The sequence below is a fragment of the Nycticebus coucang genome, chromosome 2 (genome assembly GCF_027406575.1).
Source record: "Nycticebus coucang isolate mNycCou1 chromosome 2, mNycCou1.pri, whole genome shotgun sequence".
In the NCBI taxonomy this organism is placed as follows: domain Eukaryota; kingdom Metazoa; phylum Chordata; class Mammalia; order Primates; family Lorisidae; genus Nycticebus; species Nycticebus coucang.
In genome coordinates this window covers 85,957,078-85,972,712 of record NC_069781.1, presented here as the reverse complement: position 1 = coordinate 85,972,712, position 15,635 = coordinate 85,957,078, and the positions used below count along the sequence as shown (strand labels likewise).

General features: G+C 39.0%; 1 protein-coding gene across 1 annotated transcript in view; it reads left to right on the top strand.

The window, feature by feature from the left end:
- TRPM6 (transient receptor potential cation channel subfamily M member 6) overlaps positions 1–15,635 on the top strand; it is a 200,706-nt gene that overhangs the window by 169,840 nt on the left and 15,231 nt on the right. Inside the window, exons 30-36 of the mRNA XM_053575241.1 lie at positions 976–1,034; positions 3,932–3,957; positions 7,653–7,703; positions 9,192–9,257; positions 12,342–12,628; positions 13,054–13,136; positions 13,869–14,074. Coding sequence (XP_053431216.1) covers positions 976–1,034; positions 3,932–3,957; positions 7,653–7,703; positions 9,192–9,257; positions 12,342–12,628; positions 13,054–13,136; positions 13,869–14,074 — 778 coding nt within the window. The remainder of the gene's footprint in view (positions 1–975; positions 1,035–3,931; positions 3,958–7,652; positions 7,704–9,191; positions 9,258–12,341; positions 12,629–13,053; positions 13,137–13,868; positions 14,075–15,635) is intronic.

The window sequence follows — 15,635 nt, the reverse complement described above, 5'->3', positions numbered from 1 at the left end:
CTGCAGTCTGTTTTTCTTAGCATGTACAAATATGCGCCTTGTTTTAGTGCCATTCACCATGTGGGGAGTGTGGCTGTTAGAGGAACCTATTATCTATTTGAACTTGGGAATGTATACTAACAACCCTAGATGTTCTTTTAGGAATGGTGTATGTGACAGATTTTGAGAAGAAAATAGAGGATGATTTGAGGGTAATTGGAGGGAGGGACCTGTGCTTAATTAAATCTTGGCTCTGCCACGTCCTATGTTCCAATGCTATATGCATCAACTAACACATGAACTTCATTAGCTGTATTTCAGTAACATGGGGCTAATGCCATCCCGAAGAGATGACTGACAGTGGACAACAAAAATAACCTGTGTGAAAATGTCTAGAGTAATGGCTGCCATGTTCAGTTCTGAAGAAATGTTATTTAATTTACATAGGAAATAGAATAAGTCAAATTCAAGGTGATATTATTTTAAATCATCATCATCACCTCAAACAGTAATCTGATCATAGGATGTAATGATAGGATGATCTCTGTTGTCTGTCAACTTACCCCTTCATTCTTTCCTTTGTGTCATTAGCTAATTTTTTTTTTTTTGGTTTTTGGCCGGGGCTAGGTTTGAACCTGCCACCTCCGACATATGGGACCGGCGCCCTACTCCTTGAGCCACAGTTGCCGCCCATCATTAGCTAATTTTGTATGTGTAGTCCTGTTTCTGTAAAACCTTTCTTATGTTACATTTTCTCTTTGATGTTCTCATAAGAGTAATTTTGTTCTGTTAAAAGTCTAGCAACACATCAAGGTACTCTGATGCTGGGCTGATATTACGTATCTTTCTAGCTTAGGGTTAGAATGTTTATCAATAGACAAACAGGGAAAGGAAAAAAAAATACCCTTCAAGGAGAGTGTTTTGTAAACATGTTACTGGAAAGTTGGGGCAGAAGTAGGTTGGGTACACATTTAATGGCCTTTCCCTCCTGCTCAGGATTTGAGTGAAACTTCTTCGTGGAGTTCCAGGAGCACTGACCCCAGTAGGAAATCCCTGTGAGTATTTCCAAATGTCTCTCATTAATAATCTTGGGCTTCTACTTTTTTATCCTGATTAGGAATAAAGATTTAATTCGGTCAAAAAAAGGAGCAAAACAAACAAACAACAACAAAAAAAATAAAAACAAAACCCCACATGTCAAATAACAATATTTTGTTAGCAAGAATGACAATACATCCTTCTCTGAAGTTTTTCTGTTTCAATAAGGTATCACCTGACTGCCTTTTAATAATATAAGGAAATATGTGCTTCCACAGCAAATTAAACATTTTCCTTTACGGTGTTAAAAAACCACATGCCAAATAATGATTGTCATATTTTTTTTGGATAGATAAGATTGTGAATTTTCATTGAAGAGTAGAAATATATCTGTCTTGCCTGAAGAAATGGATTGAACACCTGATTATGTTTATTCCCTAGTTTTACAAATTCTTTTTTTTCTCATTTTTTTTCTGTTTTAGCTTATGAGGCTGATCTTTCTTAGTAAAGAAATACTGAGGCAGAAAGGGAAGAGGAGACAGGAGGGAGAGAGAGAATATAGAGAACTCACATGTTTAAATATTTGAATATCTTGGAATTTTATTTATTCAGAGAAATAAAATTTGAAAATCAACCAAGCAAAGATTGTTCAATCTTGTTTGTAGTATTTTCTGGACTTTTCTAGTGTTTTCTGGACTCTTCTAGTTACATCAACTAATTAACCATATAACTGTCAGGGGCAGAATTTAAAACCATCTACTCTATGGAAGGGCCAGTTGGTACCGGGCAGGTAGAAAGCAACTTTCAGTTTGCAGTCAGCTCTATTAAAGACGGCCTTTCTCTGGAGTTTTCATGGTCTCCGTGCAAGCCTGCCTCCAGACTTAGAGGACACATCTCTTTCTTCTCCCAAAGGTTTAGTAGTTGTGCTCACACAGGGTAGTGGTTTATTGCAGCATGAAATTAAACAATAATTGTAATTGTACTTTCTTCCCTAAGGACCTGCAGTAGTGGAGATATTCTTTGAATGCATTTATTCAGACTTGCCGATGGCCACTTGTGCACTTGAGCAGGGCAAGTAACAATTTAAAAAGAGCTAATTTCAGCCTGTGAACATTTAGGGGCCATGTGGGCTAATGAAACTGATTTGTAGGCTTGTCCAGAGATATTCATAGACTCATTTGTAGGCATCTCCTTTGCATAGTTCAGGAACCTGTTAGTTTAATTGATCCAGAACAACACAAACACATTACATTTTATATATGTTGTGTGATTGCGTAGCTAATTAAATAACACACAACTGCTTTTCAATTAGCTTAGGGCGTACACAGTAAATGGCTTACATACATATCTAGTGCTCATTTTTCTATGAAAATAATTGTAGGGTTGAAACTTCTCTACTGATGGAGATCAGATGAAAGGAATACTTTACTTTTAAATGTATACAGTCAGCATTCCTTAACAATGGGGATACTTTCTCAGAAATGTGTCATTAGGAGATTTCATCACTGCATGATCACACAGAGGGCACTTATGTAAACCTAGATAACATAGCCTACTACCCACCTAGGCTATATCCCCTGTTTCCCCCAAAATAAGACAGTGTCTTATTTTAAGGTGTGCTCCCAAAGATGCGCTAGGTCTTATTTTCAGGGGAACGTCTTGTCTTTCCTGTAAGTAGGTCTTATTTTCGGAGGATGTCTTATTTTCGGGGAAACAGGGTAGTATGGCCCGTTTCTTCTAGGTTACAAACCTGTATAGCACGTTACTGTGCTGAATACTGTAGGCAATTGGAATGTAAGAGTTTGTGTACATCTAAATATAGAAAAGGTACAGTAAAAATATGGTGCACAAAAGTAAAAATATGGTACAAAAAATAAAAAATGATGCACTAGTGTAGGGCATGTACCATGAATGGAGGTTGCAGAACTCGGAGTTGCTCTGGGTGAGTCAGTGAGTGAGGGGCAGGTGAAGTAAAGGCCTAGGATATTATTGTATGTAGCTGTAGACTTTGTAAACACTGTACACCAAGGCTGCACTAAATGTATAAAAGAACGTTTTTCTTTCTTCAATAATAAATTAATCTTAGCTTGCCGTGACATTTTTTACTTTATAAACTTTTTAGTTTTAGCTCTTTGACTCTTTGGCAATAACACTTAACTTCAAACACACACACACATTGTACAGCTATACAAAACTATTTTTTCTATCAATTCTTAACTTTTTTACTTTTCAGGCTTTTTTGTTAAAAACTAAGATACATACCCACACATTAGCCTACACAGGGTCAGCATCAACATCAGTGTTGCTGTCTCCACCTTCACATCTTGTCCCGCTGGAAGGTCTTCAGGGTCAGTAACAGATATGGGGCTGTGATGTCTTCCTGTGAGAACAGTACCTTCTTCTGGAATTTCTCCTGAAGGATTTGCTTGAGGTGGTCTTATTGTTAACTTTTGCCATTTTTAATAAGTAGAAGTGTACCCTAAGATAATGATGAAAAGTATAGTAAATACATAAACCAATACAGTCAGTTATTATTATTACCAAGTATTATGTATGGTGCACAATTGTATGTGCTAGACTTCGTGTGACTGGTAGTGTAACAGGTTTCTTTATACCAGCATCCCACAGATGCGTGAGCAATGCAGTGTGTTATGTGGTTGTGATGGCTGTGATATCACTAGGCATAGGAATTTTTCAGCTCAATTTGTTCTTATGAGACCATCGTCATATAGATAGTCTTTTGTTAACTGAAATGTCATTATGGGGTAAACGACTGTATTTATATTTTATTTACACACATATAATACATATATAATATATTGTTACTGTTTCAAATGCTTTTCCAGCTTTTTTTTGTTCGATCATTGGAAGATTTAAAACAGCATTATCTAAATACTTTCATTTTTCCAAACAGGTTGAGAAGTTCAAACGGAATTGACAGTAAGTTTTTATATTTAAGTATTTCATTTTTTTTTATCTTATTTATAGTAAGGTCGCTGTCTTGAGACTTTAGAAGTTCTTGAAATCATATTTATGATTTCTGTCTACAAGATAGAAAAGTAGAACCTTGAATATCTTTCTATTAGACAAATCAAGACTGATTTTTGGAATGACCTGTTTTTGACCATGATTTTTCCGTTTTCTCTGTGAGTGAGGTATAGTCACTGAGCTCATTTGAATTGTTGAACAACTTTGTCACTTTTTAACATATTGCTCTTTCAGAGTCATTCATAGGATTATGTAGAGATGCCCTTTCCTGTATAGTTTCAGTATAACCCCATGCCCAAACAGCTAAATAGGAGTAGGTCACCTGAACAGCTGCCTGGTAAAGACACTCTTTATAACTATTCTCAATGTTTGCCACGGTCTCTGAATTCCTTTCCATATTCTTTTATTTTTTTTGAGACAGAGTCTCACTTTGTCACCCTCAGTAGAGTGCCATGGCATCATAGTTCTTAGCAACCTTAGACTCTTGGGATGAAGGGATCCTCTTTTCTCAGCCTCCCAAGTAGCTGGGACTACAGGCATCCACTACAAGACCAAGCTATTTGTAGAGACAGGGTCTCACTCTGGCTCAGGCTGGTCTCAAACATGTGAGCTCAAGCACTCCACCCAGAGTGCTAGGATTACAGGCGTGAGCCACCGCACCCGGCCGCCTTTCCATATTCTTGATGTGGAGTGGGCACCTTCCTCTTCAATACTCTCGTTCCATCTCGCCTTCTTGAGTTTCCACTACCTCTTTTGTTGTTGATTTCTTTTCCTCAACCTACTAACAAATTGAAGTCCCCTTCTATGTAAAATAAAAAATGGTTCTTTTTTTGATTTACATGGCTGTGAAACTGTCACTTCTATCTTTCATCTCCAAATTAATTGGAAAAGTGATAACATTTGATCTTCAGCCTGTGTCACTGTCACTCTTGAAACTCCGTTCCAACTGCTAAGTCGCATGACCTCTATTTACTCTTCAGTGAACTTGTGGGATATGATGTTGACCCTTTATTCCTGCTTGGCACTCCTTCCCCCTCTTTCCTTGTGACTATGCTTCTCTTGCTGTCCCATTTTTTTGTTGACTTATTTTTGGTTTTTCCTATAGCCTCTTTTACCTTCACCCCAGCTAGAAGTATTAGTCATTTACAATCTTCTTCCCATTCCATTGCTCTTAGCTATCCGTCTTGCTTTTTAACTCCATTCTACCTCCCCCTGGCATCTTTAACATTATCTGTGTTTAATCTTACTGCTCCTGCTTTAAAACTGCCAACATTTATTTTCCTAAATAAAAGGTGTATACTTTCATTTTCCTTTGAGTTTGTGTTAGCATTCTGGTTGATTTTTTTACCTTTAAACTTTCCTGTGTTTCTATTAGATTGGTCTTTCTGAATGATAAATCATCATTTTTATAAATGCCTTCAATGGCTCCCTGTTGCCTAAAGATAGACTGCAAATCCTGATTTTTTTCTTTTTCAGTGCTCTTGACAGCTTGATTCAAACTTCAAGCTTGTATTCGTGATCTCTTTCATTTGTTACTTCTGCCTTGCAGAATATGACCAACTACTTATTACCACCTCCATGCAGAGAAAAAGCATCTCTAACAAAGCCAACATCCTCCTCCTTATCTCAGGAAATGGCAACTCCATCCTTCCAGTTTCTGAGACTAAAGTCTTACAGTCATACTTGTCCCCCTATTTTTCACATTCCCATGTCTCATCCATCAGTAAATCCTTCAAAATATATGAAGAATCTGATCACTTTGCTACTCCCACGTAACACCATATTTCAAGTTACTGTCATCTCTTCCTTGGATTACACACAGTATGGGCTCCAAACTGTTGCTCTCTAACAGTCTAGTTCTGGAAAGTAGCTGGAATAATCCTTTTCTGAAGTTGAACTAAGTCCGTCTTTGCTCAAATCACATTCCATCTCACTTTGTAAAGCAATTCCAAACATGGCCCACAGCAACCCTCCACGCTCATTTGGTGTGCTACATTCTGGCCACATTCTCCTCCTTAAACGAGGGGTCATGGCTCTGCCTCAGGGTGTTTGCACTTGCTGTTACCTCTGCTTGGAAAACTTGTCATTTATTCATGTAACTCACCTCCTCTCTTCCTTCAGTCTGTGCTCACATTTCACCTTATCAGAGAGGCCTTGCCTAACCATCCTATATAAAATAGCAACTTCCCCATTCCCTACACTGTCTAATCCTCTTACCTTGATGTGTATCACACACACACATTATACTATATATACTATACATTTACTTGTTTATTTATTTTCTATTTACCTTTACTAGAATATACCCAGAGACTTCATTTTGATTATTGCTCTTTGTCTTGAGCATAGACTAATAATGCCCAGAATATAGTAGATGCTTAATAAATATGTGTTGAATAACTATGAATGAGATCTCATAGCTCCTTACATGGTAAAACCAGGATTGAAACTTAGCTTTATCGACTCAGATGACTGTACCCTTTAAGTATCTTAGACTGTTTGTTTATGAAAGTCCTACCTTTCAGGTAGAATTAATATGTTCCAGGGAAGTGCCTGTGGCTCAACGGAGTAGGGCGCTAGCCCCATATGCCGGAGGTGGCGGGTTCAAACCCAGCCCTGGCCAAAAAAAAAAAGAAAGAATTAATATGTTCCATAAACCTCTCTATATAGCTGTATTCCACACATTACTTAGAAAGCTATATTGTGATTATCTTTATATGTCTTTTATACTATGTTATATTTGCCTTTTAAACAGCACATCTTACATCTCTCATGCCTGGTATGACGGACAGCAGGAGCTACACACTTTTTATTGAGTGAATTCAGAAAGGAAGAGTCTTTTCTGCTGACCTTCCTTTTTACTGGTCTCCCCCAAAGGAAATGATTCTTGTTCCTTTCCTTATCCAGCAACCAGAAGCTGGGGAGAGCTGTGCGATTGGGCTCATTATGCTGCTTATTCTACTAGGTATTAAGCAGTTGCCACCAAGAGACAAAAGTTCTCCACTTTAATTTTGATTTTATGAAATACCAAAACTGTTGCAAAGGATTTCTCTGGAGCTCTGTAATTTAGGACTGGAGCAAATAGAAGAGAATGAGTTAAACTTGGAGGAGGTGTTCCCAACACACAGTCTTTGTAACCAATGAAATCCCTTGATGCTGAGTTATCCGCCCCCTCTGTTTCGGGATATAGCTCTTAATGTGTTTTCATCATTCTGTTGTTATTTTAGCTCAGTGAAGTAGTGTGCTAATAACTTGGTATTAATAATACCTTCTTTGGGGTTCTGCATCTCGGTAGGGAGCTCAGAGAATCATGCTTCTGAGATGTCGTGAAGTGTGATGGGCAGCTTCGTGCCTTCTGCAACCCAGAGGTGTAATTGGTTCAGAGGAAATACATCTTTGAGGCTAATATTACCTGTCTTTCTTCAATTCCCTATATAAATATGTTTGGAGATATTACATTGATGATTGGAAGCTGTCAGGATACCATGCACAATAATGTGTTTAAAAGATATTAGGCAAGCTTTTTCGAATGCTGAGAAGCCATTCTGATTAACCTGTTCAATAATAACCTTGAAGGCAATATATTCATACGCATGTATTTATCTCCAGCCAACTAATTAAAATGCCAATCTTCTCTATAATTTCAGAGATCTCAGCCTCTTTAAAAAGCCCTCAAGAGCCTCACCATCATTATTCAGGTAGGATGCATGCACACACAGGCACGTCAGCTGAGTTCAATGTCTGCGATTCTGCATTTGTAAACAGAAACATTGATGAATTCTGTATTATTTGTATGGCTCCCAGCTTGAAAAGTTGTTGATCACTCTGATGGGGAAAACAATCAGATTTCTTACTTTGCCGCTTAGTTGGGAAGACAATTTTGCAGGATTTAAGAAAATTTGGAATTTTAAAAAATGTTTATATCGGCAAGTTCCAAATGGTGAATGTGAAAGATGACCTGGAGATCTAAAAATTCCTGTGAGCACAAAGTCAGCCCAAAGCCCAGATTTCAGTGTTTTTGTATTGGGGAAAAAAACAGACCTGAAGCAAGCTCTGAGGGAGGGTTTTGTACCCTCCCTTGGCCTTCAGTGGATATGCCCGCTGAATGAATGCCAAACCCACAGAGTAAGGTCAACAAAGATGTTATGAAACAAAGATGTCAAGGGTCTCGACTCTCTTCAGCAGCGTCATTTCACAGTGGTTCAGCTGTCTTTTTGCAAAGTGGGAATAATTATACTTGCCCTTCCTGAGGAACAGTCTGCCAAAGGGCTAGTTGAGAATTAAGAGGAAAGCCCTTTGAAATGCACAGCAATATAAAACCAGCTGGACTTGTGCCATTAGGTGTTTCCTTTTGGTGGGGGGGTCACTGCTCTCAGCGTTGGATGAGATAATACCCAGGCAACGCTTTTATACCATCTAAAGCTTGGCACATGTGTAAGAGGTTGTTGGCATATAATTACTGTTGTAATCACATCAGGTTATTTTGTGGAGGGCCAGTCGTAGATGGCCTTATCCTGGATTCTCTATAGTGAATAGTGTCTCAGAGGAGCCCAGACTCCTCGTTCCACACTCTTACAACTCAGTTTTTCAGCTCAACATTCATCTCTTATTTTAACTCTGATTGTCAACTTAAGTAAGTCTCTGGGGTGAGGAATACTGCACCTTTTATTGACTTGGATTGGTTAGGATGTGGCTCATCACTGGAAAATGCAAATCACTTGCTCTATGAATAACATTGGTCTTCAGGGTGCTGTGGGAAAAGAAGGTGAACTGTGCAAAGTGAACAGTAGGTGTCTCCATAGTCCACTGTGCATCGGATTTGCTTTGGAAAAAGGAAAACCAGAGAATGAAGACCAGAGATTAAAATGCCATTTAAAAGAAAGTCCCAACTTATGTACGAATTAGTTTATGATTTGGTATTCCGGAGAGGGGAGGTGATAGTTGTACCTCAGACCGTGTGATATAATCTCATCTAAAATGTTTCTAAGATTGGGATAGCCTCCCTGTTTATGGTATAGTTTATTTAAAAAACGGTATTCTAGTTAATATTTTTGATAATGGCAAAAATAAGGGGTCTTGGAAATTAAATATTTTAACCTTATCTGAATATATCGATGTGGAGAGTCTTTGTGTAAATCCAAGCCACTGATGCATACTTGAAATAGGAAATCTGTTTTTGTTTGCAGCCATTGAAAGAAATAATTTAATGAGGCTTTCTCAGACCATACCCTTTACACCAATCCAACTGTTTGGTGAGTAGCATTTCTGCCTTCTTGAGGCTATGTCGGGGCAGATGCATTTGAGTAAATCAAAGGAGAAACAAGTTGCATCATTTTATAAGAGTGGAAAATTTTGTTTTGCTGATGGTTGTAGTTTAGTGATATTCATTTCGTATAATGAATGCTCTCGTTAACTGCCACAGCCAGCCTTTAGGGTCAAAATCTAACACCGTGGGGGTGGGACCTCTGATGAGCAGCAGTTGGGAAGAAAGCAGTGATGTGCACCTGTCATTCACTGACTCAAGGCTGGAAGTAAGCAGGAAAGAAAAGAACCAACCAACCATGCCCAGTAAGCACAGAAAAAGCGATAAATGTCAATACGGTGAAAGCCAACGGGCATCTGAAGAGAAACGCTTTGTATGTTGTTTTTTGTTTGTTTGTTTTGTTTCATCTACACTAATTGCTCTTATCTCAGACTACAAATGTCATTTTTAAAGGCTGTAGGGGTAAAGAGAAACAAGCTCACATTAGCCAGGGTTACCAGCGTTTCTTTGGCAGGATAAGGCATCAGACAACTGAATAAAACAAGAGTCCCCACACGTCCTTGATCTTGGTCCTCCTCACACTGTTCACATAGGGGACAGACCCCGGTTGGTATCTGACGGTTAATGCCTTTTCCTTCCACTTGGCTTCATGGCCGGCTTTGTAAATCAATAGCTCTGCTCCAATCCTCGAGGGCAGCGGTTCTCAATCTGTGGGTCGTGCCCCACAGGAACTGTGTTAAAGGGCTGCGGCATTAGGAAGGTTGAGAACCACTGCTCTAGGGGTTTAGAATACACAGAGATCTGAAGTGGCATTTATTTATCTGGGCACCAAGAATAAATATTTGAAAATATGTTACTAAGCATTACCTAGATGTGTTTATTGATAAGGAATTAGGTGAAGAATGGGGGAATAGGTTTTTTTTCTTGGTAAACCAGCACAGTATTCACCCAAAAAACTCATCTGAAGCAAAGGTATAAGAAGGAAATGAAACCGAGCCTTGATAGATCATGTTACCTGTGTTAAAAGTATTTAACCTTGTATTGGTAGCACCTAGGCTCAGTAAGAGTGGCTCTCTGTTCAACAGCTAAAAGTAGAAGTTAATATCAATCAGTTACATAGGCATTTTGTGTCTAAAAAGTTACATATCAATCAGTTAAATAGGCATTTTGTGTCTTTAAATGGGTTTGAGTTTGCATCTGAGATTCTATTTTACTTTAGCCATGTTAAACTATTTAATCTTTATAACAACCCGATGAAGTGGACATTATTTTCATCCCCATTTTTCTGAGAAGAAAATTGAGGCTTTATGTACCTTACCCCCAGGTGTAAAGGGAAGAGGGAGGGTCTCTGGAGGGTGAGCTTGGTATCGATTCCAGCTGGGTTAAAACATGCATTCTCAGTGGAATGGTATCAACCCCATGGGAACAAAATAGCCCCTTTTGTTTTCTTTTTTAGGAATAGATTACAGGTCACATATAGTACTTAAGGAGAAATACAAGGATAAGCCTTCCTAATCCAAACATTAAATCTCTCAAATTCTCCAACATCTGAGACATTTTGAGCACTAACATGTTGCCACAAGTTGAAAATTACATTTTTGACCTCGTGTGACAGGTTTCAGTCGAAACACAGTTAAGATATGGTCAAAACTTTGATTCATGGGTTCAGTGCCTGTAATCAGCGGCTAGGGCACCAGCCACGTACACCGGAGCTGGCGGGTTCAAATCCAGCCCAGGCCTGCCAAACAACAATGACAATTATAACCAAAAAACAGCCGGGTGTTGTGGCAGGCACCTGTAGTCCCAGCTGCTTGGAAGGCTGAGATAAGAGAATCGCTTAAGCCCAAGGGTTCAAGGTTGCTGTGAGCTGTGACGTCACAGCACTCTACCAAGGGCAACATAGTGAGACTCTGTTTCAAAAAAAAACAAGACAAAACAAAACAACTTTGATTCATGAACAAAGTTATTTAAAATATTGTATAATATTACCCCTAGGCTATGTGTCTAAGATATATGAAATATAAATAATTGTGCGTTTAGATGGGTCACATCTCCAAGACATCTTATTAAGTATATGTAAATATTCCAGAAATCTGAAAAAAATCTGAAATTTGAAGCACTTCTGGCCCCAAGCATTTTGGATAAGGTGTACCCAACCTGTGTTAATATGTTGGAGGAAGAGCAATTAGAAAAAAATGCCTAATAAGGCTCCTTATGGGTAATAATAATGACCAACAACGCGAGGTTAAACTGTCTCTCTCGGAGTATTTGTTTTTAACAAAAGATGCATATCCTTACCACTTTGATTTTGTTTTTGTCTAGTTATAGTTGCAGGAGTGTCCAGCCTGAGACCTATAGGCCACAAACTGATTTTTTGAGAACTTTTTTCTTTGTATGTTGTGTCAGATACTATGAAAAGTATGCGTGGGCTGTTTTTTACTAATCAGCTTTTGTCAGTGTTTGTGTATTTACTGTGGCCCAAGATAACTCTTTTTTTTTTTTTTCTGAGACACAGTTTCACTATGTCACCCTTGGTAGAGTGCCGTGGTGTCACAGCTCACAACAACCTCAAACTCTTGGGCTTAAGCGATTCTCTTGCCTCAGCCTCCCAAGTAGCTGAGACTACAGGCACTTGCCACAATGCCTGGCTTTTTTTTGTTGAGGTTGTCATTGTTGTTTAGCTGGCCCTGACCAGGTTTGAACCCACCGACTCGGTGTCTGTGGCTGGCGCCGTAACCACTGTACTACGCGCTGAGCCCCAGGATAACTCTTATTCTTCCAATGAACAGCAGGCAAGAAAAAAGGTTGCACACACCTGGCTACAGTAAGAACAACTTAATTCTTGTGTATCCTCTGGCAATTGACCTTTTCCACTTCCTTGCATTTACTAGATAATAAATAACATGGAAACTTGGTCAGATCCTTGTCCTTATTCTGCTCTAGTCCCTGCTAGTTCCATCCTCCTCTGATTATTTGGGCAACTGAACGGATTATGCCACTAGTATTTGGGATGTCATTTGGGTTATAGACATGATGATCCCATTGAACCCTTCGCCTTCATTTCTCTTTGTAGGAGGAGAAGAAATAACTCTCTACAGGCTGGAGGAGAGTTCCCCTTTGAATCTTGATAAAAGCATGTCCTCTTGGTCCCAGCGTGGGAGAGCTGCAATGATCCAGGTGTTGTCTCAAGAGGAGATGGATGGGGGGCTCCGTAAAGCTATGAGAGTCATCAGTACCTGGTCTGAGGGTGACTTTCTCAAGCCAGGCCAGGTGTTCATTGTGAAGTCCTTTCTCCCTGAGGTTGTGAAGACATGGCATGAAATCTTCCAGGAGAGTACTGTACTTCATCTTTGCCTCAGGGTAAGTCCGATACTCAGAGCCTCAAAGTCCAGTGGGAAGGTCAAAGAAAGGAGATCTGGCTACATCATTATCTAAGGCCACTATCTCCAGCTCAAAGGGGAGCCCATTATTTCATAGAGATAGTATGTTTTGTTTTTTTCACTTTGTAGGGCTTTTACTTTTGGGGTGGGGAGTGGTGGGAGTTGAGCAAGGCTAAAAATTGCATTTGGGCAGCCTCGAGTACTTTCATAATCATAGGCATGAGATAGTATATATATATATATTTTTTGTTTTGTTTTATTTATTTATTTTTTTAGAGACAGAGTGTCACTTTGTCGCCCTTGGTAGAGTGCCATGGCATCCAGTTCACAGCAACCTCCAGCTCTTGGGCTTAGGTGATTCTCTTGCCTCAGGGCAATATTTTTATTAATGTTCCCTATTTTTAGGAAATTCAACAACAAAGAGCTGCTCAGAAACTTATCTACACCTTCAACCATGTGAAACCACAAACCATTCCCTACACACCAAGGTAAGGAGATCCTGGCGTCTTGCCCCTTCATTTGAGTAGGGAATCTCTTTTCCACCCGTTAGTTGTAAGAAATCAGACCCATGGGGAAGTTCCCTCTGAAATTATTTCTGGGGTTTTTCTTTTATAATTTTGGAGACTGGTAAAAGGAGAATTAAATATTCTTGGGATACCTTAGTTTAAATCACTGAACTTGGTAAAAGAATTCAAGCAGAGGCCATAGCTACCATTTAAATCATGTGAAATAAATCCTGAAGTAGTTTCTAATGTCCAGGAGTAGCATGGCAGAAAAATGTTCCTTTTTTAAATATAGTTTCTTCCCCCAGTATCTTGTAGAAATTAGGAACTTCGTAAGAATGAACTCTTATTACTTTCCCTTGAGTGTCTCCATACCCTTACTTGCATTCACTTATTGAGACAAATCATAATTTGGTGCTGAGGACTTATAGTAAAGCCATGTTGTTTCATTTACAAGGAACTTTCTAAAGCCATAGTAAGAAACGTTGGGTCCTGTACTCATAAAAGAGTTGGAAATTTTCCTCGAAGAGAAGTGAGGTGGATAAATGTGGGGAAAAACTCTTAATCCATGCATCTGATCTTTCCATAAAAAGGCAAGGGTATTCAGCCTGCATCAAACTAGCTTTAGGTAATCTTTCCTGCTACTGACTGTTCAGAAAGATAAATCCCCTTTTACTGCCTTTTGTGGGATCAGTGGCCTCTTTTTTTGTCTGGCAGGTTCTTAGAAGTTTTCTTAATCTACTGCCATTCAGCCAATCAATGGTTGACTATTGAGAAGTATATGACAGGGGAGTTCCGGAAGTACAACAACAACAACGGTGATGAAATCACCCCCCGCAGCACTCTGGAGGAGCTGATGTTGGCTTTCTCTCACTGGACCTATGAGTATACTCGTGGAGAGCTTTTGGTGTTAGATTTGCAAGGTGATTGATGATGTAGGACTTGTTATAACAAGCATGCGGCCAAGTGTAAGGAGATCTTGTAAGAACCAGGATGGGCACCATATGGAGTTGCTCTATCTAGTTTTGAAGGGATGTGGGAACATTTATTTCAGATTCATTGTACAGTGATGACCAGGGTACCTACTATGTTGTTTTTCACTGAGATAGAGAGGAAATCATAAGCAGGTGATTATCTGTTTAAAATTTAAAGACATCTGAAATTTTGAACTAAATGGGAGAATATTTTTTGTACCATATATTTCAGTTTTATGGTTTTACCTTAGTTTTATATTCATAATAAAGCTGAGGTATGCATTTAATACATATAGGAAAGTTTAAATTCTGGGCATCTTTCATGATTTTACAGTTTTTTTTTTTTTTTTTTTGGCCGGGGCTGGGTTTGAACCCGCTGCCTCCGGTATATGGGGTCGGCACCCTACTCCTTTGAGCCACAGGCACCGCCCTTTTTCATGATTTTAAACTTTAAAGTTGCTTTAGCAATTTATAATTTAGCTTGTTCTCTTTGCTGCATCCCTTGACATAACAGTTCATGAATGTACACACTAAGTCTGAGAGAGGCAACACAGTGCACTCTTATTTAAGGGAAGCTTTTGATCAGCACACCTCTCTACTATCAACACCTCACATGTGACTTATAATCCTACAGCACAAAACAGAGTAACTCCAGCAGGCTTTCCTTGCAGGGACAGAATGTATTAAGGCCAAAGTTTAGTCCTTGGGCTCACTGACTGAGGCTTTCCTTTTAAGTAAGAATTTAGTGCAGGAACTTTCACAGAAGTTATCTTATTTAATCCCAGCAGCACCTTGAGTAGATATTATGGGAAATCTGGGCCCACATAGTTTAAATAACTAGCTCAAGGTTGCACAGCTGCTTGAAAGGGACCTGGGATGCAGACTTAAGCAGGTTTGACCATCCATGCTCTTTTCTTTTCACTGTACTATCTTTTTATTTCCTTAAGAGTTTCATACCTAGAGGATACAACCATCTTATGGTTCATTTAAGCAACTTGGGCCTTTTTTATTTTGTCCTCTGACTTTTTTGGCTCTCTAGTTCTGGGATTCAGGTTTGGAGGCTGGGGAAAGTCCAGATAAACAGACAATCCTGGGGCATCATGAGCAATATCCAGTAAGACTGAAAAGTCGTTTTGATCAAAATTTAAGTCGCGTGCTCAAGGACATATACACACTTTCTAAATTACGTATAAGTATTTCTGTCCTTTGAGATTTCTGCTGTTCACAGCGTTGAATTTTATTTCTAACCCTTAAACACAATATTTTCGGAAGCCATATAAACAAAGTTAAAATGACTAAGATGATTCAGCTTTTAAACCAGCAAGTACTTGATCGTATAAACCCAGAGCATCGATGCCCAAGGCATCTGCTTTTGTAGCTCATGTTGGGGGAAAGATTGATTGTTTTCATCTGTACTTTACTGTTTGTGCTTTGAGCTTTGGGTGGAGTTGTTTAGAAAGGAAAAACAGACAGAGGGGGAAAAAAAAAACAACCAAAGAAAAACTTTAAG